The following is a 27,648-nucleotide window of genomic DNA, read 5'->3' on the forward strand; positions in this document are numbered from 1 at the left end:
TTTTTCATTCTACTTTTATATTTTGCATTCCATATGCACTTTATATTTTATATTTCATATTTTATATATATATATTTCTTTTTATATTGGTAAGCATAGTTTGGTCGGGCAGTTGCAAAATAAGAATTTCATTACCCAATAATAAACCGCTGTGTCTGTTATTGTGTATATAACAAATAAACATCTTGAATCAAAAGGGAACCCATCCTCATCTGGGTGATGACAGATAGCGTGCTTATAAATAACTTTCTTCTATAACTGTTTCCTCTATAGTTACACAGTAAAATTGTGCAACCAGGAAATTCATTATAGGTTTAAAATGAAGTCTATTTTGTTGAAGTTATCAACTGTTCAGTGATGGAGACTTCAGTGTTTATGACAACTGCAGTCCAAAAGATATCATGACCATTGTAGTCCTCAGCCAGCATAGCAAAACTAAGTGTCCAGAGACATCTTCCAAGTGCATCTTTTGACTGTCCATATGGGGCCATCCTCCACAGGAGTGACGTGATGATTCCAGCCAGATGTAGGGTATAAGGATGGATCAGACAGGTCAGAACAGCAGAAGTTGTCAGCATCACCAGTCAATCCTGAGACACCAGTAACCCGACAAAGAGAGACAGTGGGAGAGCCCGAGAGAGGGAGAAAACACAGGTTGTTGGGTCATTCACCGCTCTTCGCCACTTCTTACGGTCCACTGCGAGAGCTTCCCAGTTCTCGGGATCTATGCCTTACTTCTTCAGGGTGTACTTCAGCTCATCCTTGTAATGCTTCTTTGGGGCACCAACCTTGTGAAATTTTCCAATAGTTCGGAGCAGAAAACTTTCAATTTCAAAATATCTGACAAATTCAAACTACTAATGTCAAAGTCCTTCCTGCACCATACAGTACATGGCGCACTTGGTGGCGCTGATCTCCATTTCGTAGCCCTTGGCCTCTCGCCTATGTTACATAGCTAGGGTTACAGAGAGGGAGCTAGTCCTCTGGTAACTGCGAGAGTTTGACTCCCCACTTGCATCTGTATTGCAGTGTGCCTTGCCAGATGGCAGTAGGCACAATTTTTATGATGGTCTTTGGTATGACTCGACCGTAAGTAGAACTCGTGATCTCCTGATCGAGAGGCGGAAACGCTAACCACTAGGCCACTCGCCGGCAACTACTAATGTAAGACTATATAATTTATGTAACCCTTTAGTTAACTATAAGATGATAACTATCAGATGAGCAATTAGAATGTTTTACTCTCCTAACTTCATTAACTTCCACATCAAAATCTTCAACTTGTGTACTAGATCCTTTACCTACACGCCTCTTCAAACAAATAATACTTGAAGCAATTGAACCTCTTTTAAAAATAATCAGTTCTTCCCTTAGAATGAACACTTCTCCACCACTGCATAAATTTACCACTCTTTACCAACTTTTTTTTGTGTTCTTTGTTTTGTATTCTTGACTATGTAAAGTGACCTTGAGTTTGAGAAAGGTGCTATATAAATGATGATAATAAATTATGCTGTATATTGCATTTTTTTTCCCTTATAAACCTCAGCTTCAAGCTCCTGGCCCATGAACAGAGGGGGCTGGTATCCGAACTGGCGCTCAAAAGGAGACAAGCCCATGGACAAGCAGCACGGAGTGTTGTGGGCATACTCTGCTCACAGGAGTTGGCTGCTCCAGGAGGAGGGGTTAGTGGAAGTAAGGCAGCTCAGAGTGAATTCCAGGTCCTAGTTCATCCTCTCAATCTGGCCATTGAATGAAAGCCAGAGGAAAGGCTGACAGAAGCCCCAATCAGCCTCCAAAATGCTTGCCAGAACTGGGAGGTGAACTGGGAGCCATGGTGTGACACCAGGTCCTGTGGGAGACCATATACTCAAAAAACATTCACACATTAACCCTCTGGGGTCTGAGGGTATTTTCTGGCACTCTAATAATTTTGGCATGCTCTGATTTTATCAATCTCAACAAATCTATGCAGTATTTTCAAAGTCATATGACATTTTTGTATTCAGCAGCTGCAATAATTATCCATGTAATTTGTATGTCATGATTGTACTTAAAAAAAAAAGACATAAATTATGTAAAAAAAAAAAGTTTTAGAACTGGAATGTGTGTGGGGGGGGGCCTTACCCATTCTGTGGAACTGTTTTGGTCACTTGAGGTGATTCTGTTCAGTCTTAGGAATGGATCAAGCACAACTTAAATCTACTCCATTGATTTGGGCATTGTTTGTTTTTTGTAAAGGCTTTACCGCATTTAAAACAAAACAAAAAACAAACAACAAAGAAAAAAACTCTCATATATACTAACCCTGATTAACCTGTATACCCTGTATGCCCCCACATTTTGTATGCTGCTGAATCTGTCCTTTTTTCAGTAGCTTTGTATAAACAATAACCGCTAAATGTAATGCAGTGTTATGTAAGGTGATCGCCTAGGCATTCTCATTGTGAAAAGTAAGTCACATATACATGGACTGGCATTTAATGTTGTATTTGTTCCTTTCTATTTGTTTTTTGTCTGTTCATATTCTTTTTGGGGGAGTAAAGTCAGTTTAAAAATGCCGTTAAATGCATAGGCCTGTAGGCCAAGTTTAATGACCTTGAGGTTATCAGAGATCATATGTCGTTTTACAAATGAAAAATGAATTCAGCACCCAAACATTTAACAAACAAGGCCATTTGCTAACTTCATTAATCATTTTAGTACATTTCATTCCTTAGAAAGCTGAGAAACTGGGTTCAGCTGAGACGTTTACAGGCCCAAAGTTCAATGACCTCTAGAGGTCAACAGAGGTCAGATAGAGCTCGGCATATTGCAGATTTGAATTCGGCACACCCAAATTGACAAAATAAGACTGTTTGCCGACTTTGTCTCAAAAATGCCTTTGGGTGTCACAATTCTGGATTTTGGTACCAGTCTAGTATGGAAGTCACGTTTCTTGAGTTTCACATAAAGCTGGTTCCTCAGGAGGTGCTGTAGGATGTTCTGTACATGATTATCAGGTTCATGGAGCAATTTGGAAATGTATATTATTCAGGTATACAAAGACAAAGTGGTTTCACGTCCCATAGAACATCATTAATGAGAGGCTGGAACATTAATCAGGCCAAATCGCTTCACCAGGTACTTGTAGTGGCCAGATGGTGTATTGAATGCCTTCTTCCATTTGTCCCCTTATCAGATGTGGAACAGGTGATGAGCATTGTGGAAATCAAGTTTGGAGTAAATGGTAGCACCTTGAAGCTGCTCAAAGGCTGTGGACATCAATGGAAGTGGGTACTGGTTCTTGGTAGTAATCATGTTTAAATCACAATAGTATATGTATGGGTGAAGGCCTCCATCTTTCTTCCCCACAAAGAAAAATCCTGCCCCTGCTGGGGAGGTGGAGGATCAGATAATTCCTGCAGAAAGGAGCTCCCTAATATAAGCCTCTATATTGATCATCTTTGGTTCAGAGAGGGGGACAGAGAAGGTTCTACCCCTGGAGGGGCTGGTGTCTGGGAGCAGGTCTATGGCACAGTCATACAAGCAGTGAGGTGGAAGGCTTGTTCTCTCTTTGCAAAGCCCCTCCTTCAAGTCAGGACACTTGGAAGGGACTAAGGACAACTCAGGAAGACTTGAAGACTAAGGAACTGAGGGAGAAGGAGGGAAGAGGCAGGTGGGATGATGAGTAGGACCCCACTGTAGAAAAGAACCAGTGGACCAGTTGATGTTGGAGTTGTGCTGAGCTAGCCAAGGGAATCCAAGAACAGGAAACTCAGGAGAACCAATCAGATGAAACTAATTTTTCTTGGTGATTCTGGATGTGCACATTCAGAACAGTGAGATGGTGGATGTGGCCTTTTCCCAGGGACCTCCCATCAGAGCAGTGCCGGTTAATGGAGGAACAAGAGGTGTTGGGGGGGATTTGTAGGGCCTTGGCAAGGGACAAGTCTATGGAGTTTCCTGTTGTCTGAGGACATCAAAGCCTTAAGGGTGTGCCATTGGTCACTTCAAGAAAGCTAGCCAGAGAAGAAAACCCCAGTTGGAGAGGTCTTGAGTCAAAGTCCTCCCAGTTCTGGATAAGATGGGGCCTTTTCCTGACTGCTTTGGACATGCTGTTTTGCAGTGCCCTGGACTGCTGCAGTAGAGGCAGCACTTCTTTCTCATCTGCCAGTTTCTCAGTCTGGGAGAGCCATGTCCCTCCCAACTGCGTGGGTCCCTCTGAGGTTGCGGTAGCAAGGGTGGGCTCTGGAGTAGAAGCCCAGACTCTGGTCTCAGGGGTGTTTGCTGTGAAGCGGCATTCCTGTCACTTCTCACAGAGTTGGTTGTCCAGATGGATTGAGAGGTCAATGAGGGTGTCCAAGTCACTCATTGGATCCCTGGAAGCCAGCTCATTCCTTGATTTGTATCTGTCAGTCCATTCTGGAAAGCAGCGATGAGTGCCTCTTGGTTCCAGTGACACTCAGCAGCCAGGGTACAGAAAGCAATGGCATACTCTGCTATACTAAAATCACTCTGATCACCCTGCCAGTGGTCAGCAAACAACTTATCCACTTTCATCAAAGACCCTTCGCATCTCAGTGATGAAATCCTGGTAGTGTGAACAGAAGGGTCCTTGCTATTCCCAAATGGCTGTGGCCCAGGAAAGTACCTTTTCAATGTGCAGAGTGATTATTCAGGCTATCTTGGATCATTTCAAGGGAAAGGACTTGGGTTGGAGCTCAAACATGAGGGAGTCAGAAAACCACACCAATCCCCAGGGCTCCCATCATATCTTTTGGGAGCAGGTAGCCATGGCTCAGCCATATGAGAGGGTGCACCAGATGGGGCTCAGCAGTGCTGGAGCTGTGGCATGCTGGCAACCTGTACAATCTGTAGAATCTGAGTCAACACCTGGTCATGTCTCTTTAGTGCTGCTGCCTGGCCAGCCAAGACTTGTTTGTGTCTGTCCATGGTGGCTCCCTGCCTGCTTGGCCATTTATGGCAAAGAAGCAGTCAAAGTTTAAAGTATCCATTGCATTGGGGTCTGCTGGGTCCATTCTGACCTCAGTTATTCTGGTAAGGTCCCAGTGCAGGATTTGAACCAGGTTTGCAGTGTTGCAGGATCAGTCTTTTTACCCATGAGATCACGGGAACAGAATAGCTCCAATTGCAGACACTTCCAAGATGCATGGGCATAGAGAGAAACCTCTACTGAAGGTAAACATAAACGGAGTCCACAGAGGCAAAAAAAAAAATAGTTCAAAGAGAAAAATGTAAAAAAATCCAAAGTTCAAACAAAATAGAGCAAAAATCCCAAAAGATAAACCGTCCAACTCAAAACTTCCAGGGAACAAACTCAAAACTACCAAGGCACTAGGGCTACAAAACACGCGTGCATCAGGAGAAAACCTGCTAATTGGGCAAAGAGACCAGTTCAAGGAGAGCTTATATACAGGGGCTGACCAGGAACGGGTACAAATGATGAACACCGTAATCACAGGATATGGGGAATGGGGACACAATGCAGGGAGTAACACAGAAGTCCTAGGGGAATAATGGCTCCATTTGGGCCTCAGGAGAAGAAAAAGCCTCAGATCTTGACAGTTTTACCATCAAGCATCAGGAGGCATTTTCCATCATGCCTCCAAGAAATACTTTGACCATCACATGTCCTATGCCCATGATTCTGTAATAGAGCTTCATTTCTATTTTGCTGTGTATTGCATGTTTTTTTCCATTATAAGCCTATTGATTATTTGCTCAAGTAGTTCTGCAAGAAGGTAAACAAATTCATATGGTTATCAGAAACAATTTTTTTAACCTCGTCTCGTCTTCTTCCGCTTATCCGGGACCGGGTCGCGGAGGCAGCAGTCTAAGCATGGAAGCCCAAACTTCCCTTTCCCCAGACACCTCGGCCAGCTCCTCGGGAAGAACACCGAGGCGTTCCCAGGCCAGCCGAGAGACATAGTCCCTCCAGCGTGTCCTGGGTCTTCCCCGGGGCCTCCTCCCGGGGGGACATGCCTGGAACACCTCCCCAGGGAGGCATCCAGGAGGCATCCGAAAAAGATGCCCGAGCCACCTCAGCTGGTTCCTCTCGATGTGGAGGAGCAGCGGCTCTACTCCGAGCTCCTCCCGAGTGACTGTGCTTCTCACCCTATCTCTAAGGGAGCGCCCAGCCACCCTGTGAAGGAAACTCATTTCAGCCGCTTGTATCCGCGATCTTGTTCTTTCTGTCATTACCCAAAGCTCATGACCATAGGTGAGAGTCGGAACGTAGATCAACTGGTAAATTGAGAGCTTCGCCTTTTGGCTCAGCTCCTTCTTCACCACGACGGACCGGTAAAGCGACCGCATCACTGCGGAAGCTGCACCGATCCGCCTGTCGATCTCACGCTCCATCCTTCCCTCACTCGTGAACAAGATCCCGAGATACTTAAACTCCTCCACTTGAGGCAGGACTTCTCCACCAACCTGGAGAGGGCAAGCCACCCTTTTCCGGTCGAGAACCATGGCCTCGGACTTGGAGGTGCTGATTCTCATCCCAGCCGCTTCACACTCGACTGCAAACCACCCCAGTGCATGCTGAAGGTCCTGGTTTGAAGAAGCCAACAGGACAACATCATCCGCAAAAAGCAGAGATGAAATCCTGTGGTTCCCAAACAGGATTCCTTCCGGCCCCTGGCTGCGCCTAGAAATTCTGTCCATAAAAATTATGAACAGAACCGGTGACAAAGGGCAGCCCTGCCGGAGTCCAACATGCACTGGGAACAGGTCTGACTTACTGCCGGCAATGCGAACCAGACTCCTGCTCCATTCGTACAGGGACCGGACAGCCCTTAGCAAAGAGCCCCGAACCCCATACTCCTGAAGCACCCCCCACAGAATACCACGGGGGACACGGTCGAATGCCTTCTCCAGATCCACAAAGCACATGTGGACTGGTTGGGCAAACTCCCATGAACCCTCGAGCACCCTATGAAGGGTATAGAGCTGGTCCAGTGTTCCGCGACCAGGACGAAAACCGCATTGTTCCTCCTGGATCCGAGGTTCGACTATTGGTCGAATTCTCCTCTCCAGTACCCTAGAGTAAACTTTCCCTGGGAGGCTGAGAAGTGTGATTCCCCTATAATTGGAGCACACTCTCCGGTCCCCTTTCTTAAAAAGAGGGACCACCACCCCAGTCTGCCACTCCAGAGGCACTGTCCCCGACCGCCACGCGATGTTGCAGAGGCGTGTCAACCAAGACAGCCCCACAACATCCAGAGACTTGAGATACTCAGGGCGGATCTCATCCACCCCCGGTGCCTTGCCACCGAGGAGCTTGCAAACCACCTCAGTGACTTCGGCTTGGGTAATGGACGAGTCCACCTCTGAGTCATCAGCCTCAGTCTCCTCAGTGGAAGACATGACGGTGGGATTGAGGAGATCCTCAAAGTATTCCTTCCACCGCCCGACAATGTCCCCAGTCGAGGTCAACAGCTCCCCACCCGCACTGTAAACAGTGTTGGCAGAGTACTGCTTCCCCCTCCTGAGGCGCCGGACAGTTTGCCAGAATTTCTTCGAGGCCGACCGATAGTCCTTCTCCATGGCCTCCCCGAACTCCTCCCAGTTCCGAGTTTTTGCCTCCGCAACTGCCCGAGCTGCAGCACGCCTGGCCTGCCGATACCCGTCGGTTGCCTCAGGAGTCCCGGAGGTCAACATGGCCAGATAGGACTCCTTCTTCAGCTTGACGGCATCCCTTACTTCTGGTGTCCACCACCGGGTTCGGGGATTGCCGCCACGACAGGCACCGGAGACCTTGCGGCCACAGCTCCAAACAGCTGCGTCCACAATGGAGGTAGAGAACATGGTCCACTCAGACTCAATGTCCCCTGCCTCCCTCGGAAGCTGGGAAAAGCTCTCCCGGAGGTGGGAGTTAAAGACCTCCCCAACAGAGTGCTCGGCCAGACGTTCCCAGCAGACCCTCACCATACGTTTAGGCCTGCCAGGTCTGTCCAGCTTCCTCCTCCGCCAGCGGATCCAACTCACCACCAGGTGGTGATCAGTTGACAGCTCAGCCCCTCTCTTCACCCGAGTGTCCAAGACATAGGGCCGGAGATCAGATGAAATGACTACAAAGTCGATCATTGACCTCCGACCTAAGGTGTCCTGGTGCCACGTGCACTTATGGACACCCCATGCTCAAACATGGTGTTCGTTATGGACAAACCGTGACTAGCACAGAAGTCCAATAACAAAACACCACTCGGGTTCAGATCGGGGAGGCCGTTCCTCCCAACCACGCCCCTCCAGGTGTCACTGTCGTCGCCCACGTGAGCATTGAAGTCCCCCAGTAGCACAATGGAGTCCCCAGTCTGAGCACCCCTCAGTACCTCTCCCAGGGACTCCAAGAAGGCCGGATACTCTCTACTGCTATTTGGCCCGTAGGCACAAACAACAGCAAGAGCCCTCTCCCCAATCCGAAGGCGCAGAGAGGCGACCCTCTCGTTCACTGGGGTAAACTCCAACACATGGCGGCTGAGCTGGGGAGCTATAAGCAAGCCCACACCAGCCCGCCGCCGCTCACCACGGGCGACTCCAGAGAAGTGGAAAGTCCAGCCCCTCTCGAGGAGCTGGGTTCCAGAGCCCAAGCTATGCGTGGAGGTGAGCCCGACTATCTCTAGCCGGTACCTCTCAACCTCCCGCACAAGCTCAGGCTCCTTCCCCCCCAGCGAAGTGACATTCCATGTCCCAACAGCCAGCCGCTGTGTCCGGGGATCAGGTCGTCGAGGCCCCTGCCTTCGACTGCCACCCAATCCACATTGCACCAAACCCCTACTGCTACCTCTGTGGGTGGTGAACCCACAGGAGATTTTTTTATCCTATAGTTGTTAATGTACATTTAGACTAATGTAGTAAAAATCGTCACATAAATTGACTTTGAATAAAACAGCATTTAGGGTGATCAAAGCTGTACATGATAACCACAGTCAGTAAGTTTATGGTTGAGGTTAAAACTACAATCCTTATTTAAAGGTTTTAATAAGTTGGACATCTTTTGAAATCAACCCCTGACAAACTAAAGTAAAAGGCTAATACTTGCAAGTTTAAATAGAAATCTCTGGCAAATAAATAGGAAAGGCCAAGCTTGGACTTCAGTAGACTCCCCTGACCTGACAGGAAAATTGTTTAATGAATAGGCTATATAAAAGCTTCTGATGTAGGAACATCATTTTATAATGAAAGCTTAACATGAAGCTGTTGTAAATTTAAATGCTATTGGAACCCTGAGTTAATTCACTTCTAACAATCATTAAAAGATAGTCTTTGGAGTCAGCTCATTAATTAGACTAATTGGAGCCAGATATTTATTTGTCAGATATTTTAGCCATAAAGCTAAAGCACGTATTGACCTTCAGCTGTCCCTCTATCCTATCCTTAGTGATAGGAGAGGAGTGGGCTCAGATAATAATTAATATTTTAGGCCTACAGGATTTGTAATGTGTCGCATAGTACCCTCAGTGACAAATTTGAGAAGGTGTAATTTGTGTTGTGTTTGTGGAAGAGAAATTCTACTAGTTACTTTTTTGATATGGCTGTATGAATGAGTTTTGCACTATACAGTGGGGCAAAAAAGTATTTAGTCAGCCACCAATTGTGCAAGTTCTCCCACTTAAAAAGATGAGAGAGGCCTGTAATTTTCATCATAGGTACACTTCAACTATGAGAGACAGAATGGGGGGAAAGAATCCAGGAAATCACATTGTAGGATTTTTAATGAATTAACTGGTAAATTCATCGGTAAAATAAGTATTTGGTCACCTACAAACAAGCAAGATTTCTGGCTCTCACAGACCTGTAACTACTTCTTTAAGAGGCTACTCTGTCCTCCACTCATTAGCTGTATTAATGGCACCTGTTTGAACTCATTATCAGTATAAAATACACCTGTCCACAACCTCAGTCACACTCCAAACTCCACTATGGCCAAGACCAAAGAGCTGTCAAAGGACACCAGAAACAAAATTGTAGACCTGCACCAGGCTGGGAAGACTTAATCTGCAATAGGTAAGCAGCTTGGTGTGAAGAAATCAACTGTGGGGGCAATTATTAGAAAATGGAAGACATGCAAGACGACTGATAATCTCCCTCGATCTGGGGCTCCACACAAGATCTCACCCCATGGGGTCAAAATGATCACAAGAATGGTGAGCAAAAATCCCAGAACCACACGGGGGGACCTAGTGAATGACCTGCAGAGAGCTGGAACCAAAGTAACAAAGGCTACCATCAGTAACACAGTACGCCACCAGGGACTCAAATTCTGCAGTGCCAGACATGTCCCCCTGCTTAAGCCAGTACATGTCCAGGCCCATCTGAAGTTTGCTAGAGAGCATTTGGATGATCCAGAAGAGGATTGGGAGAATGTCATATGGTCAGATGAAACCGGAATAGAACTTTTTGGTAAAAACTCAACTTGTCATGTTTGGAGGAGAAAGAATGCTGAGTTGCATCCAAAGAACACCATACAGTACCTACTGTGAACCATGGGGGTGGAAACATCATGCTTTGGGGCTGTTTTTCTGCAAAGGGACCAGGACGACTGATCCGTGTAAAGGAAAGAATGAATGGGGCCATGTATCATGAGATTTTGAGTGAAAACCTCCTTCCATCAGCAACGGCATTAAAGATGAAATGTGGCTGGGTCTTTCAGCATGACAGTGATCCGAAACACACCGCCCGGGCAACAAAGGAGTAGCTTCGTAAGAAGCATTTCAAGGTCCTGGAGTGGCCTAGCCAGTCTCCAGATCTCAACCCCATAGAAAATCTTTGGAGGGAGTTGAAAGTCCGTGTTGCCCAGCGACAGCCCCAAAACATCACTGCTCTAGAGGAGGTCTGCATGGAGGAATGGGCCAAAATACCAGCAACAGTGTGTGAAAACTTTGTGGAGACTTACAGAAAACGTTTGACCTCTGTCATTGCCGACAAAGGGTATATAACAAAGTATTGAGATGAACTTTTGTTATTGACCAAATACTTATTTTCCACCATAATTTGCAAGTAAATTCTTTAAAAATCAGATAATGTAATTTTCTGGATTTTTTTTCTCATTTTGTGTCTCATAGTTGAGGTATACCTATGATGAAAATTACAGGCCTCTCTCATCTTTTTAAGTGGGAGAACTTGCACAATTGGTGACTGACTAAATACTTTTTTGCCCCACTGTATTCACTGCAGTAAATGTAGCAAAACTGTGAGCATATGAGTTTCTTAATTTGTGATTTAAGAGAATAGGATTTGTGTACGTGCAATGAAGAATTTGAGAAGGTTTAACTTTTGTGGGAGAGAAACTTTATTATTATTAATTTTTTTTTATAAACCGCTTTAAATATACTGATACACCTGTGTGACTGGTTTCTATAATCACAAATTTGATTGTTATATGTGCCCAGTTGTTTTGCACCAATAATATCTTGGTGTATGTTTGTGTGAATGAGTAAATCATCCCCTTTCCATTTTCTTGACCTCCTGCAGTGGTGCTTGAAAGTTTGTGAACCCTTTAGAATTTTCTAGATTCCTGCATAAATATGACCTAAAACATCAGATTTTCACACAAGTCCTAAAAGTAGATAAAGAGAACCCAATTAAACAAATGAGACCACAATATTATAGTTTTTTTTTTTGAGGAAAATGATCCAATATTACATATCTGTGAGTGGCAAAAGTATGTGAACCTTTGCTTTCAGTATCTGGTGTGACCCCCCCCGTGCAGCAATAACTGCAATTAAACGTTTCCGGTAACTGTTCATCAGTCCTGCACACTGGCTTGGAGGAATTTTAGCCCATTCCTCTGTACAGAACAGCTTCAACTCTGGGATGTTGGTGGGTTTCCTCACATGAACTGCTCGCTTCAGGTCCTTCCACAACATTTTGATTGGATTAAGGTCAGTACATTGACTTAACCATTTCAAAAAATTAACTTTATTCTTCTTTAACCATTCTTTGGTAGAACGACTTGTGTGCTTAGGGTCATTGTCTTGCTGCATGAGCCACCTTCTCTTGAGATTCAGTTCATGGACAGATGTCCTGACATTTTCCTTTAGAATTTGCTGGTATAATTCAGAATTCATTGTTCCATCAATGATAGCAAGCTGTTCTGGCCCAGATGCAGTAAAACAGGCCCAAACCATGATACTAACACCACCATGTTTCACAGATGTGATTAAGGTTCTTATACTGGAATGCAGTATTTTCCTTTCTCCAAAGATAATGCTTCTCATTTAAACCAAAAAGTTCTACTTTGGTCTCATCCGTCCACCAAACATTTTTCCAGTAGCCTTCTGGCTTGTCCAAATGATCTTTAGCCAACTGCAGATGAGCAGAAATGTTCTTTATGGAGAGCAGTGGCTTTCTCCTTGCAACCCTGCCATGCACACCATTTGTTGTTTGGTGGACTCATGAACATTAATATTAGCCAATGTGAGAGAGGCCTTCAGTTGCTTAGAAGTTACCCTGGGGTCCTTTGTGACCTCGCCAACTATTACACGCCTTGCTCTTGGAGTGATCTTTGTTGGTCGACCACTCCTGGGGAAGGTAACAATGGTCTTGAATTTCCTCCATTTGTACACAATCTGTCTGACTGTGGATTGGTGGAGTCCAAACTCTTTAGAGATGGTTTTGTAACCTTTTCCAGCCTGATGAGCATCAACAACTTTTTTTTTCTTTTTTTCTGATGTCCTCAGAAATCTCTTTTCTTCATGCCATGATACACTTCCACAAACATGTGTTGTGAAGATCAGACTTTGATAGATCCCTGTTCTTTAAATAAAACAGGGTGTCCACTCACACCTGATTATCATCCCATTGATTGAAAACACCTGACTAATTTCACCTTCAAATTAACTGCTAATCCTAGAGGTTCACATACTTTTGCCACTCATAGATATGTAATGTTGGATCATTTTCTTCAATAAATAAATGACCAAGTATTATAATTTTTTTTTCTCATTTGTTTACCTGGGTTCTCTTTATCTACTTTTAGGACTTGTGTGAAAATCTGATTGTTTTAGGTCATATTTATGCAGAAATATCGAAAATTCTAAAGGCCTCACAAACTTTCAAGCACCACTGTACAGTATATGCTTTACAATTGCATTCAACTGTAAGCCTGTACAATCAACAATTTAAAACGACCCTTAAGTCATGTGCATTCAGTCTAACAGGTTTGCCATAACTTGATTTTTTTTTTTTTATTATTTATCTCCGACACAATGGCATATGGATTTTTTTTTTTTAATCAAGAAAGTAATTAGACTGAAGGAAGGCAAAAAATACTTCTGGCAAAGCTTCCAATGTGGCAACAGAAACGGCTCTTTTTTCAAATGAGGAAAGATATTTCATCAACAATTTAAATTATGTTGACCTAAACCAAAGCAGGTAAATGCAAGTCCAAATCTCATTTGTTTCCTTCCATTTTTGTATATTTTCCTGACAATACTGAGAAAATGCTCTGAAGGTTATTCACAGTGTAAATGAGCAATAATAAAAATCTCACCTTCTAAATTGAAAGACAGTTGAATGCAATTTAGGATGTGAGCACATTTTTCACTCTGAACTCACATATTCTTCTGAGTGTAGATGCTGCTGTTGGCTGCCAGTTTGTTGGCCTCGGAGAGCTCAGCAATCCTCTGCTCCAAGCTGGTCATTTTCGACTCCATAGCATTGATAGTCTGCAAGAATAAGAACCTTGTTAATAAGCAGCTAGGCTGGATCCTATGAATGGGCTAGAAGGGCTAAGCCTTTCAAAGAAAATCAATATACAGTTCAATTTTTGGTGCCCACATAATCTTTTTTGCAGTTAACAAATGTTTTAAAGATATTTATTTTGGACTGTTTTTTTTTTGTTGTTGTTTGTTTTGTTTTTTAAATAACTGATTGTGACAGCACCACCAGCAGTCATTAAAAAAAAAAAGGAATGGTATGAAGCCCTCGTATGAGGTTGGTGTAATAAACCAAGCACTGTAGATTAATGCAGCCCATTATACCCCTTTTTCATCAACAGGCCAATGGGTTCTGTTCTGGTTTATGTACCAAATGTTGAACTGTTTGGAGAATTTCAACCAAAAATAAATCTATGAGGAATATGAAAAGATGGTTCCCAGCTGGAACCAAAATATACACTGCAGCCCCACTATAATGAATTCTTTGGGGGACGTTCAAATAGTTACTTATACCAAAAAGTTCGTAATACTGAAATGGACCCACTTGTCACAGCAAACACACTTGTTGTATGCAGTATTTTATGCATGTTCTCCTTATCACAAATTTCTCCTTCTGAGTCACTTTTGCAGTTCATTGACTGAGTTAAAGGCTCATGAATGGAGGTGGTGATTTCTTCGTCTGCTATGGAAATGATGGAGGTTACGGGTGTATTGTTGTCAATGTCCACCTACTGAAACGCTATGTTTTCTACATCTGCACCATTCATTCATGTGTTGTAAATCACCGATGTAATTTATGTCGTGCCGCAGGACTGGGGGTATCAAAATGCTGCCATTATGCTTTACGCTAGGTGTTAAGTGTAGCAGTATCAGTAGTCATTTTATCCTTTTATCGTTCATTTGATCACTGTTCTCAAGAATTGTTAGTGATCGATACCTAAACTAGGCTAGTTAAGACTTTTGTTTTGTGGTGTTGACGCATATTCTTAACATGACTGCGGACCTGATCACTTATTGTTTGTCTCTGGTGGGAAGAGGAGTGCATGACTGTGTGTCATGTAAGCAGGCAAATGATGGATATAATTGCAGGAAATGTTTTTTTTTTTTAACAAATAATTCAAAAACATAAGACAAAGGCAGGGTCATGAAACGGGCAATGGTCAAGCGAGGAACAAACAGAATGACGGAGGCAAAGATGAAAAGGCAGTGTCCAAATACACAAAACAAAGTCAATACCAGAAAGGTAAGATACACGGATACAAGGCTTGGTAATGTGAAACACTAGGTACAGTGCATATACTTTGCCAAGTCTGTGTGTTTAGAGTGTCCTTATAAGTGCGCGGTGTGATTGTGCTCTAATCCGAAACAGGTGTATAGTAAGTAGACCTAATGGCACTCGGAGCGCACAGCACACGTAGCATGGACGTGACACAGTGAGGGTTTTTTTTTTTTTTGGATGACTCCGACTCGGGGCGGCACGGTGGTGTAGTGGTTAGCGCTGTCGCCTCACAGCAAGAAGGTCCTGGGTTCGAGCCCCGGGGCCGGCGAGGGCCTTTCTGTGTGGAGTTTGCATGTCCTCCCCGTGTCCGCGTGGGTTTCCTCCGGGTGCTCCGGTTTCCCCCACAGTCCAAAAACATGCAGGTTAGGTTAACTGGTGACTCTAAATTGACCGTAGGTGTGAATGTGAGTGTGAATGGTTGTCTGTGTCTATGTGTGAGCCCTGTGATGACCTGGCGACTTGTCCAGGGTGTACCCCGCCTTTCGCCCGTAGTCAGCTGGGATAGGCTCCAGCTTGCCTGCGACCCTGTAGAAGGATAAAGCGGCTAGAGATAATGAGATGAGATGAGACTCCGACTCGTCATTAAAGGCAGGGGACATGAAATTTAGTTTCTTTTACTGTATGTGAACATTCATAGTGAAAGAGTTCATTATAGTGGAGTTGCAGTGTGGCTGGTTCTTCCAGCATGAACAGTGACAACATCAGTGGGTGTGTCATTAGTTTGGAGAGGAAGCAGAGCACAGCAATGGAGAATGCAATGGAACTGTAATATGTCAAGCAGTCAGTAGTGGATGTAACTAGATTGCATTTCCTCTGCAGAAACTGCTGGAGTGTGCTTGCTCAAATGAAGTCTCTCTCTCTCTCTCTCTCTCTCTCTCTGTGTGTGTGTGTGTGTGTCGCTGTCTCTTTCTCTACATCTCTCTCTCACCCAATCACTATCCCCACCAATACACATTGTCACACTGTCATGTTTTAAAAGAAGGATTTCAGAGCAATCCTTGTTTTAAATGGATTTGGTCAATAGCTCTCACTCTTTCTCTGGCTCAAAGTCTCTTTCACATCATTTTGAAGGGAGATTTCACTGCGCGAAGCGCAGTGAAATCTCCTCTCCACCCTTTTATATGTTTTTTTTTTCAATTTAATTCAGAGGTTTTACAGGGTTTAAAACATGGATTTTGGCTGTAAAATCGCAATTTTAATTTTTTTTCTGCTGCTCCCACTCTAATGTCTAGAGTGGAGGCGCTCCTTATGACATCATCACTCCAAAGTTCTACCCATTCATTTCAATGGCACGGAATTTTGCCGAAAAACGGGAATACTGAACGAACGACGAGGGTTAGTGCAACCATTTTAACAAGCATGACATTCCAGATCGGGCCCTACGTTTCAGTGTTAGAACGGTGTCTCTATCTTGAAAGCCCTAGGAGCAGTAGTGGATCCAAAAAACAGGTGAAACGGAATAATAATAATAAAACTTAAGAAGAACAATAGTGTGCTTTTGCAAGCACACTAATAAACACAAGTTCAGTGTATTTCTCCCCTAAGGTGTGTTTGGAAGAGAAACTAAAAGTAGATTGATACTGTCTAATCAACCTACAAATTGCACAAAAGGACAGGCACCAAAACTGAATTTAGTGAGGGCTAGAACATTTCTGCTTACTGTATTTTTGGTATTCACAGGAAATTCCGCATAAACCCAGTCAAGTATGATGGGTGTGAAACACTAAAAAGATTGTAATCACTAATGCAGCTCTTGAACTTTGTGTGTAAAGAATTGGCCTCCATATTTTTGTATTTCCAGCAACTTACTGATTTAATAATAATAATATTATTATTATTATTATTATTATTATAGAGACCTTGAGAGATATTGTATTGGTCATCCTAAATAGTTTATCAAACTATTGATAGATTTTAGCCCTCCCATCTAATATCACCACCAGCCACCACTCTTAAGCAAAAGTAGAGCTTTACATTCCACACTGCTACCTGTTTCCTAAAGTTGTTTGTTGTTGTTGTGGATGCTTGTAGCACTTAAAATATCCGGCTGTACTGTATGTGTTACATACACCGATACTAGCTGCATTGTAAAATAAACTGAAAATAAAAATGAAGTGATGTTTTATTTTGCACATTCTTGCTTCACAGCAAGAACGTTATGGGTTCAAACCTCATGGCTGCTTGGGGAGTGTGACTGACTGGTGTTTGCATGTTCTCCCCATGCCCGTAGATGCTCTAGTTTCCACCCACAGTCCAAAAACATGCATATGTCAACTGGCTATTTTAAACTTGCCCATACATGTAAATGGTTGTTCATCGGAAAAAAGTTGGGACTGTATGTAGAATCTGAAATTAAAACTGAAAACAATGAATAAAGTAAAATAATCTTTGACCTGCATTGCACTCAAAATAATACAATAGCACCTTATTTGATGTTTTACCCAGTGTTGTAGTTGAGTAACTAAACCTTGAGTCTGAGTTCAGTCTTGAGTCCCCAGTGTTCAAGTCCAAGTCATTAAAAAAAAAAAATTCGAGTCCGAGTCGAGCCCTGCGATGACCTGGCAACCTGTCCAGGGTGTACCCCACCTTTCGCCCATAGTCAACTGGGATGGGCTCCAGCTTGCCTGCGACCCTGTACAGGATAAGCAGTCACAGATGATGGATGGAGTCTACTATTGAGCTGATTTGAGTCAGAGTCCAGTCCAATACTGCAACCACATCATTTGACGGTGCGTGTTTTAGCCCCATTAACGTTTGTTTGTTCCTGAACATGACGTATGAACAGGTGAACGTGCATTCTCTTTGTCTGGGAGTGTGAAGTATTCTGTCAGAGATGGTTGGGAGATGGATGTAAGTGCAGAAGGTATGTTAATTAATACAAGTGAAGACAGGTAAACAATCCAGAATGGCAGGCAAAATCATAAAATGGTGAAACGGGCAATAAGTCGAGCGAGGCACAAACTGGCTATCGTAGACGCGGCAGAATCAAAGACAAGAAACAGGAAATCAGGGATCAGGAAACCAAACAAGGAAATGAGGCTCAGTAATGTGTCTGCAACATAACTCAATACTTTGCAAAGGAAGTGTGTTTTCACAGTTTTTATATAGGCATGCTGTTTGCGCCTTAATCCTGTGCAGGTGCGAGTCGTTTATGGCACGCACACTAGAGTCCGCTTTGCACGCGCGCTGTCCGGAGTGTACCCAAGAGTCTATCAGATGCATGTGCCAAGGCACACAGGTGTGACACACTGACACGAAATTAGTAAAAAATTTAATGTAGATATAACTATCTTATGCCAAATGATTATGGCATGTTACCAAAAGCATCAATTTCTTAAAAAAAAAAAAAACCTGGAATGCTGATTTGTCTGACCAAAATACACATTCCACTGTGTGATGGTCCATTGTAGATCAACCATTGTACCTAGATGGACCAGATAAGTCAACAGTGCTTCTGGACACGGTTAATATCAGGCTTCCTTTTTGCACAGTAAAGTTTTAACTGGCATATCTGGATGCAACACTATATTGTAGTGGTTGACAAAGGTTTGCCAAAGTAATGCTGAGCCCATGTGTTATATCAGCTATAGATGAATGACAGGTCTTGATGCAGTGCAAAGCTGCTGTATGATCAGAAATATCTTGGAGGAGAAAGTGAAGAGGGGGCGGCACAGTGGTGTAGTGGTTAGCGCTGTCGCCTCACAGCAAGAAGGTCCTGGGTTCGAGCCCCATGGCCGGCGAAGGCCTTTCTGTGCGGAGTTTGCATGTTCTCCCCATGTCCACGTGGGTTTCCTCCGGGTGCTCCGGTTTCCCCCACAGTCCAAAGACATGCAGGTTAGGTTAACTGGTGACTCTAAATTGACCGTAGGTGTGAATGTGAGTGTGAATGGTTGTCTGTGTCTATGTGTGAGCCCTGTGATGACCTGGCGACTTGTCCAGGGTGTACCCCGCCTTTCGCCCGTAGTCAGCTGGGATAGGCTCCAGCTTGCCTGCGACCCTGTAGAAGGATAAAGCGGCTAGAGATGATGAGATGAGAAAGTGAAGAGAAATAGGAAGAGAGTTGAGGCAGAAAGGTGGACGTAAACAGAGATTTTTTTGACTCCGCACTGGTTTCGGAAAGAAGAATGTCAATGTCAAAAAGCTCACACCCCTGCTCCATTATGCCAGCTGTCTCTTTTACATTGATGTCAATCCTGCCCCCTTACATTATCAATCATTCCAGCTCAGAGGCGGAACCATGAAGATCCCCCGTTCCACATTCAGATATTTATATAAATTGTAAGGTGGAATAAAGGTGTAAGAGTCCCACCTTGAACAGGCTGTGTTAAAGGAGCTTATGTTAGCTCTGTGGGAGATTGACAACCTGCCCAAGGTGTTCTGTGTCTCTTACCTGAATTCAGCTGGGATTGGCTCCAGCTTCCCCTGTGACCTTGAGGGATAATGGCTGACTCAGTGGGTTTTTTTATTTTTATTTATTTATTTATTTTTATTTAGACTTCTCCCTCAATTTGGTCACCTGTGAATTCCCATCCACCAGCCAGCGCTCCCCATCATACTACAACTACCGACAGCTACCTACAACTAATACATTTGTGGCACCATCACAAGTTTTATAGTGGTCTTACCGCAGCCTGCTCACTGATCAATTTGCTTTTCTCCCGAGCTTCCTCCTCATATATGTCCTGTTTCGATTCCAGGAGCTCTTTATCAGCCAAGTCAACCCTCATTTGCGTCTCCAAAACCTTGTCAACATAATGTACAACAAGCATGACTCAGTGTGCTAAATTAATGTTTTTGAATGATTTATAGTATATCAGATCATTTTTGAAGCTGAAAGGCAAAGGTATTATGTACTGTGTATTTTGCTGGAATATAGTCATAATACCAAGTGTAAACAAATCTGATTTCATATTAGTGACTATTAAAAGTTCACTGTATGAGGTTTTTGTACTCCTAAAAACTATAACGGAAATGGACTTAATTGGAATTTTTGCTGTTTGATTTATAGTATCATCATTTGAAGGTGCAAAACTAATATTATTAAACAATTGTTAATTAAGCAAATGCAGATATTTCTTGACTGCATAAGCACAAATATTGACTCACCTGGGCCAATACAAACTCTGGGGTTTGCTAAGAACCAGTATATTTATATTGAAATCACACTATACTTTAATTGCACACAGATCAAATCCATTCAACTAATTATGTGACTTCTCTTGGCAAATGGTTGCACAGAGTTAATTAGGAGGTTTGACAAGCAAACTGTATAGATTCCCCCTTCAATATTATGGACTGTTTGTGTATGTTCATGACACATAATCCCAATTAAGTCCATGAATGCTCTAGATTGTAACATTACAAAATGTGGAAAAGTTCAAGGGGGTGAATACTTAAACCTGTAACTTTAACAGTACCTTGTATATCAATGAAAACAGTAAATTATCTATTTTAATTTCAATATTTGAACTAAAAAAAACAGCAGATTTTTTTTTCCTAATACACAACCTTGATCTTATCCTCATACAGTTTCTCTTTCTGCTCCAGATGAGTGTCCATGCGCTGGGCTGTGGCTTGCATGTCACGCAAGTTTTGCTCCAGTTCCTGTTAATGGAAGCACAAGATGCATTTATTCCACTTTACAGAGGTTATGATCAGGGCCGCTGACAGCTTTGGCTGGGCCCGGGACAAAATGCTCTGAATGGGCCCCCCCTAACAACACCCCCCCCCCCCCCCAGGCCAACCCACACACACCCCCACCTCTCTTATCCCAGTCTCTACTCACTCCAACCCTTAAATGACAGGTATTCAAAAACCATTCAACCGGTCAACAACCATTTCATTTTAGCATTTCAACATTTTTACAGTTTTAACATTTTAACATTTCCTTAGTCTGCAACTATTCAGGTGCGAAATGCAATGCGCCGGACTTTTGTTGTGCGTGCATGCATACTGTCCAGTGTGAAAAGCAGAGAAGAACACACTGCTCGAGAAATGGCGGGATATGATTGCGGGCTAATGTGAATATTCTTAGCTTCAATCAGATATATGAAACACAATGTTATTAAGCCGTTGTGGTTATGAAATGATTCAATGCCCTGTGCGTTTGATATGGTGTTCAGTGTGACTTGCTCTCCCCTCGTTTGTAACATGAATTGCGTGCCGCGCGTGCCTTGGTTGGGGTTACTTTACGGGGCTGGAAAAAGTTGGCTGTGTCTTACCCAGTGATGGGAATAATGGCGTTAGAAATAAACGGTGTTACTTTTTTTAGTAACGAGTAATCTAACTAATTACTTTTTACATCGTTATAACACCGTTCCCGTTACTTACAATAAAATACTATGCGTTACTTTATTAAAGCTGTTCTCATCTGGCATGCTGCTCGTTCAGCCTTTCTTTACTCTGCTTTCGTGTGGGGCGGGGAGACACGAGACAACGGCACAGTAAGCCAATCAGAGTAGATTTGGACAACATATGTAGGTAGGCCACGCCTACTGCACTACTGTGCGCTCTTTCAATCGGAAGACACAGCGATGGCGAGCGGTCAGCCCAGCACTGCGTTTTCACATTGGAAATACAGCCATTACTTTTCATTACTTGAAATAAAAGGCAAGAGTGTTTACGTGCAATGCACATTATGTCGAGGAACAAAGCGTTTGTCCTCGTCAGTGGCCAGTAATTAGTAACATAATTTTAATAACTACAAAAATATATTACATTTGATAGATGTCTTATCTCACATTGTCCCACAAACATATTAATATAGTGTAGATAACATTACTAATTCGTTCTGTTAAGTGTCCATTTCAGTCATTAAACACATTTAACATTCACTTTTATTATGATTACACTAATTGAATTTGATTTTTTTTGAGGGGGAACAAAATGTAACAGAATAATTACTTTCCCTGGTAATTAGTTACTTTTATGACAAAGTAACTCCGTTACTAACTCAGTTACTTTTTGGGAAAAGTAACTAGTAACTATAACTAATTACTTTTTGAAAGTAACGTGCCCAACACTGGTCTTACCTGGCTCAGCTGCCCCACTGCCTTTGCTAGTACCTGCTGCATCATCCGACTCTTTTTTAAAATATTTATGCAGTGAGCCCCTGAGTCTCTTGGTTTCTTCCTCTCTTTTTCTCTTTTCTTTTCTGTGCTCCTGACTTGTGCATGTTGGCAAATGGCACGCACGCTGATTGTCGAAGAGCTATGATCGAATGATGTCATTTTTTTTCCCCTTAATCAAAGAGTCAGACCAAACCATTTTTGCATTAGGGGTGGTAGGGGGTTCTTGACGCCTTTTTCAAAGACAATAAAGGCAAAAGATCTAGAAATCATTTTGAATGCAAATATAGCACATTTCTCCCCCAAATCAACACATTTTGAAATGAAATAAAATAATCGCAACTTCATGAGAGCCCAGTTCTGGGCCCGGGACAACATACCCGTTTGTCCCCCCCTGTCGGTGGGCCTGGTTATGATAGAACTCCAAAAATAGTGTAATACAGCCAACCCCTCCATTGGCTTATGGGGCCTAGCCCAATAATGTTCCAATTCCCCTGTGCACAAAGCAAGAGCCACAAGTCTCAAATCAAATATTTATTCTCCCTAGCTTAGGAATAATGTGATTTTTAATATGAGAACTATAGTGGTATATGCACAATTTTTCTTGTAAAAACAAAAACCCTATTTATTATTTATGTGTGTATGATGTAGACTACATCACTGAACTTTAGGCACCTCTCATCCACTACCACTACCTACCACATACACTTAGATTTTGTAATGTGATCAATTAGAGAGAGATTTCATTATTTCTACAGTCTGTGGCAACAAATATAACTTCTGGAACTGTGACAGGTACAGAAAGCATGCTGAAGGCAGTAGGGTCCACTGTTGAGTCAGACAGAAGAGACAAAAAGAATGTGTGCTTGTGTATCAGTAGGTGACCTGCTGTCCCTTACCATGATTTTATCAGCCATCTGTTGTATCTGCTGTGATTTGGTCTGGATATCCTCTTTTAGTTTACTCTCCCTGCGCTCCACAATCTCCAGCCTCTTTATTTGATTCTCCAGGGTCTTTCTGCCATCCTGCTCCATCACACACAACCCATGAACAGTGCATGACCATTTGTAAAAAGAGACCAGTTCATATGCACTATAGGATTATTCATGTGTCCAGACCTTTAAATATCAGATATATTCCTCTGGTTCCTGATTTTTCTACATTTATATTTTAGTGTTTGAGCAGAGTGTATTGTTGCAAGCACTGAAAAAATAAAATGTACAAAAAATTCATATAACATTTTTATATTTATAAATAAATATCACATATTGTGGAAAGAGAAGTGTGTGTGTGTGTGTTTGTGTGTAGAGAGAGCGAGAACGATAACACGTAATGATGTTGCATCATGAAGATAAAAGTATGCATGTCTAATGGCCATGCTAAAATATGCCATTAATTTCTCAGACTAAAAAAAAACAAACTTGCTAATGTCTGAATCTACATATACTGCCTAAATCCTGCTCGCTCATTTAAACACTCAGGAAATCTCATCTCATCTCATTATCTCTAGCCGCTTTATCCTGTTCTACAGGGTTGCAGGCAAGCTGGAGCCTATCCCAGCTGACCACAGGCGAAAGGCGGGGTACACCCTGGACAAGTCGCCAGGTCATCACAGGGCTGACACATAGACACAGACAACCATTCACACTCACATTCACACCTACGGTCAATTTAGAGTTACCAGTTAACCTAACCTGCATGTCTTTGGACTGTGGGGGAAACCGGAGCACCCGGAGGAAACCCACACGGACACGGGGAGAACATGCAAACTCCACACAGAAAGGCCCTCGCCAGCCATGGGGCTCGAACCCGGACCTTCTTGCTGTGAGGCGACAGCGCTAACCACTACACCACCGTGCCGCCCTACCACTCAGGAAATATTATTTTTTATTATTATTATTATTATTATTATTATTATTATCATCATGGGGCAGCACGGTGGTGTAGTGGTTAGCGCTGTCACCTCACAGCAAGAAGGTCCTGGTTCGAGCCCCGTGGCCGATGAGGGCCTTTCTGTGTGGAGTTTGCATGTTCTCCCCGTGTCTGCGTGGGTTTCCTCCGGGTGCTCCGGTTTCCCCCACAGTCCAAAGACATGCAGGTTAGGTTAATTGGCGACTCTAAATTGACCGTAGGTGTGAATGCGAGTGTGAATGGTTGTGTGTCTATGTGTCAGCCCTGTGATGACCTGGCGACTTGTCCAGGGTGTACCCCGCCTTTCGCCCATAGTCAGCTGGGATAGGCTCCAGCTTGCCTGCGACCCTGTAGAAGGATAAAGCGGCTAGAGATAATGAGATGAGATTATTATCATCTGGTCCATGGTGAATTTCCACACCCAGTGTTTCTTGGATAGGCTCTTGATCCACCGCAACCCTGACCAGGGTAACATGGTTAGCAAAGATGAATGAATTAAATAATTTTATGCACTATAGGATTATTAATGTGTCCAAACCTTCAAACATCAGATACATTCCTATGGGTCCTGATTTTTCTACATTTATATTTTTAATATTTGAGCAGAGTGAATTGTTGCAAAGACTGAAAAATAAAATGTACAAAAATCAATCCATATAAAACTAGAAAAGCACTCTGAGAGCGCAGACCTCTGCCAAGAATCCTTTAAAAAAATCCGGGATCCAGAAGGTGATCCGGATCACCACCAAAATTTAATGGATTGTTACTTGTGCCCAGTGACACCTCTGGAAAAAATTTCAGAGCAATCCGTTCATAACTTTTTCCCGTAACGTTGCTAACAGACAAATCAACAAACAAACCAACGCTACCAAAAACATAACCTCCTTGGCGGAAGTGATGACATTTCATATTTGTGAATTTGTAAGTAAATCTCATCGCATTATATTGTGAAAATTTAAAGAGAAAGATGAAATATATTGTTTCTGTATAATGTTGCAAATAAAATTATACATGTCTAATGGTCATGCCATAATATGCCATTAATTTATCAAACTGAAAAAAGAAAACTTACTAATGTCTGAATCTACAGTACATACACTGATGAATGTCTGCTCACTCAGTTAAACAGCTCATCTACTGTATGTATAGCAAACCTCTGTCTCACGCAAGCGTCTGCGCAGGCTGTCAGTGGAGTCCTCTCTGGTTTGCAGTCGTGTCACTTCTCGCTCCAGGCGCTCTTTAGCTTGACGAACATTCTGCAGGAGCTCTGTGGCCTCAGTACTCGCTTTCACTGCCTGAGAGAGATTGTAAGAGTGTGAGAGAATCCCTGCCTGACAGAATTCTTGCTCTACAGTTGGTAATATATTATAACTACTTCTTCTATACATCATGTATTAATTTACTTAAAGGAGATACGCAGAACCATGGCCTCACTACTTGTTTATACTGTAAATGCCCCGAGATCTCAAGCATGGCATAGTAATGGTTTTAAGCATTAACAATAAATCTAATATAGTAATTTTTGTGATTAAAGTGATTCATACAGGTCTGAGTGAATGACAGTGACCTCTGTGACGTCACAGCGGGAAGGCTATCGGTCTCATCGCCATTTTCGCTATACTAAAACACCGAGCTAAATGCAGCTTCAATCCTCCATTTTGAGCTAATTTATCGCCATGCCACGTAGATGTGTTGCTGGCGGGTGCAGCAACATGACAAGGTCATGCAACATGAATGTTGCATTCATGGCCCAAGAATGTTCAAACTGCAAAGATTTGGATGCGTTTTGCAAGAAATTCACAGATTGGGTGCTTATGAAGTGGTCTCTCCTCTGCTCTGCACATTTTACTGAGGACTCGTACGAAACCTCTGATCTGTTGAGGAGTGCTGGCTATAAGCCCGTATTGAAAGAGGGTGCAGTACCAATAATTAAAGGAAAATAAAACTACAAGAAAAGGAAAGTAAGTTCAGTTGCACCAGTTCTCCTGGAGTGTGAGCTGAGCAGTAATAGCGGAGTACTCAGTATGGAGAAAATGGAGAATGAGTGGACCAGTCGTCAGATTTCTCCACTGGATATGTTTGTTTGTTTTTTCCTCCCACTGGATATGCCTGCCTCAGCAGCAATATCTCGCCCTTGCGTGGAAGAAGCAAATGAACGAAGAACTGAAAGTTGGATTGCTTCTAAACAATCGGCCACAAGCTCAGCCTTCAAGAAGCGATAACACAGATGGGTAAGATGCGACTCTCACTTGGTTACATAACAAAAACACCACTCGTTGTTTACCTGCATTTAGATTAATACATGTAACTTGTATTGTGTATTTAAGTTACCGGTATAAGATTATTTAATTTGCTTCAGAATGTGATTGTCTCAGTTCATCTGATTATTTAAATAGCCTTTTACGTTTTATCAGTGAAAATGCAGGCATGTGCATGTATGCTGCACAAGTTATAACGCCTATCCTGTTTTAATGAGAGTCACATGATCCTGTCAGTTCAATTCCATCAAATTCTCGAGACGGCTTTGTTCTCTGGCTTTATTTCGTAAGGTGGGGGCCTCCATGGCCGACATGCTACTATCGGATTCACTTTCCGATGGTTTGAACTGATACGGTTCTGCATGTATAGCAGTAGCATGTACACACTCCAATTTCAGGACTATCACAGTCACGTACTATTATCTGAGGAATCCAAAGAATCTCCAATAAGTCCGGACGAAGAGGCCATTGCAACCACTCTTGCCTGCCAAGTCTGACTTTAGTCTATAGCACTGGTTCTCACTGTGACATCACCTGGCTGGCTCAGTGGGGCAGCTCAAATGCCAACTTTGCAGTCGATTTTAACTCTCAAATAAAAAAAATAAAAATAAATAAATAAAAAACTAATTTATTCCCAATTATGCAGCATACAAGAATCAGGAATGGAGATACTATCCACTCAGAAATGTATTTAAAAATAAAGGTTCTGCATATCTCCTTGAAGGCTACAGAAGAGTGAATAGTCAAGAGATTTCTGAGGTAAAAGTGATTGTCAGCACCTTGTCTAGCTTGTCTTGAAGCTCCTCAATCTTTGCTTGTTGCTCTTCATTGGTCTAAGTAAATAAGAAAAATGCATCCAAATGTGGGTTTACACACTTTAAAGCAGAAGAAAACATTCAATTCAACACAAACCCCTATTATAATGAGAATTTGGCAAACCTTCTGCAGTTTAGTAAGAAGATCCTCCATCTCAGCCTTGCCTTGTTCTTTGGCCTGTAAAAATTGTACTACAGGTAACACTGGAGAATATACTGCCTTCATAATCAAGTGACTAGGGTGACCTTCTGTGCATTTGTCTCTAACCCCACCCTATGACAACTAATCTGACCTTCTGGATCTTCTGTTGGTAGTCTGCTGCCTTCCTTTTCAGCTCCTCACTAGTCTGGCGTGACTCCTTCAGCTCGGACTCGTATAAGTCACTGCGACGCCGAGCGGCAGAAAGGTTCTCCTCCAGCTGACGGATGGACACCCGCATCTCTTCCAGCTGAGCATGATACTCCTGTAGTACAGGACAATTCCAGCACTAATGGTTTGTACAGGAATAGAAGTACTGCAAAAGAGAAAGAAAGAAAGGGAAAAAAAACCCCACAAAGCCTAAAGCGAGAGACAGTGTGTCTCTCTAGAGTCCCTGCAGTTGAACTGTGTAGAGAGACACAGAAGACTGGAGTGCATCAGGGACAAAACTAAAA

At 43.0% G+C, this 27,648-nt stretch overlaps 1 protein-coding gene across 1 annotated transcript in view; it reads right to left on the bottom strand.

Moving 5' to 3' along the window:
• LOC132893060 (citron Rho-interacting kinase) overlaps positions 1-27,648 on the bottom strand; it is a 450,073-nt gene that overhangs the window by 270,091 nt on the left and 152,334 nt on the right. Inside the window, exons 5-12 of the mRNA XM_060931786.1 lie at positions 27,288-27,458; positions 27,119-27,172; positions 26,959-27,012; positions 25,076-25,216; positions 22,910-23,038; positions 20,452-20,547; positions 19,569-19,685; positions 13,564-13,673 (exon numbers count right to left, since the gene is read on the bottom strand). Of these exons, the coding sequence (XP_060787769.1) occupies positions 13,564-13,673; positions 19,569-19,685; positions 20,452-20,547; positions 22,910-23,038; positions 25,076-25,216; positions 26,959-27,012; positions 27,119-27,172; positions 27,288-27,458 (872 nt within the window). The remainder of the gene's footprint in view (positions 1-13,563; positions 13,674-19,568; positions 19,686-20,451; positions 20,548-22,909; positions 23,039-25,075; positions 25,217-26,958; positions 27,013-27,118; positions 27,173-27,287; positions 27,459-27,648) is intronic.

The sequence above is a fragment of the Neoarius graeffei genome, chromosome 10 (assembly GCF_027579695.1).
Source record: "Neoarius graeffei isolate fNeoGra1 chromosome 10, fNeoGra1.pri, whole genome shotgun sequence".
In the NCBI taxonomy this organism is placed as follows: domain Eukaryota; kingdom Metazoa; phylum Chordata; class Actinopteri; order Siluriformes; family Ariidae; genus Neoarius; species Neoarius graeffei.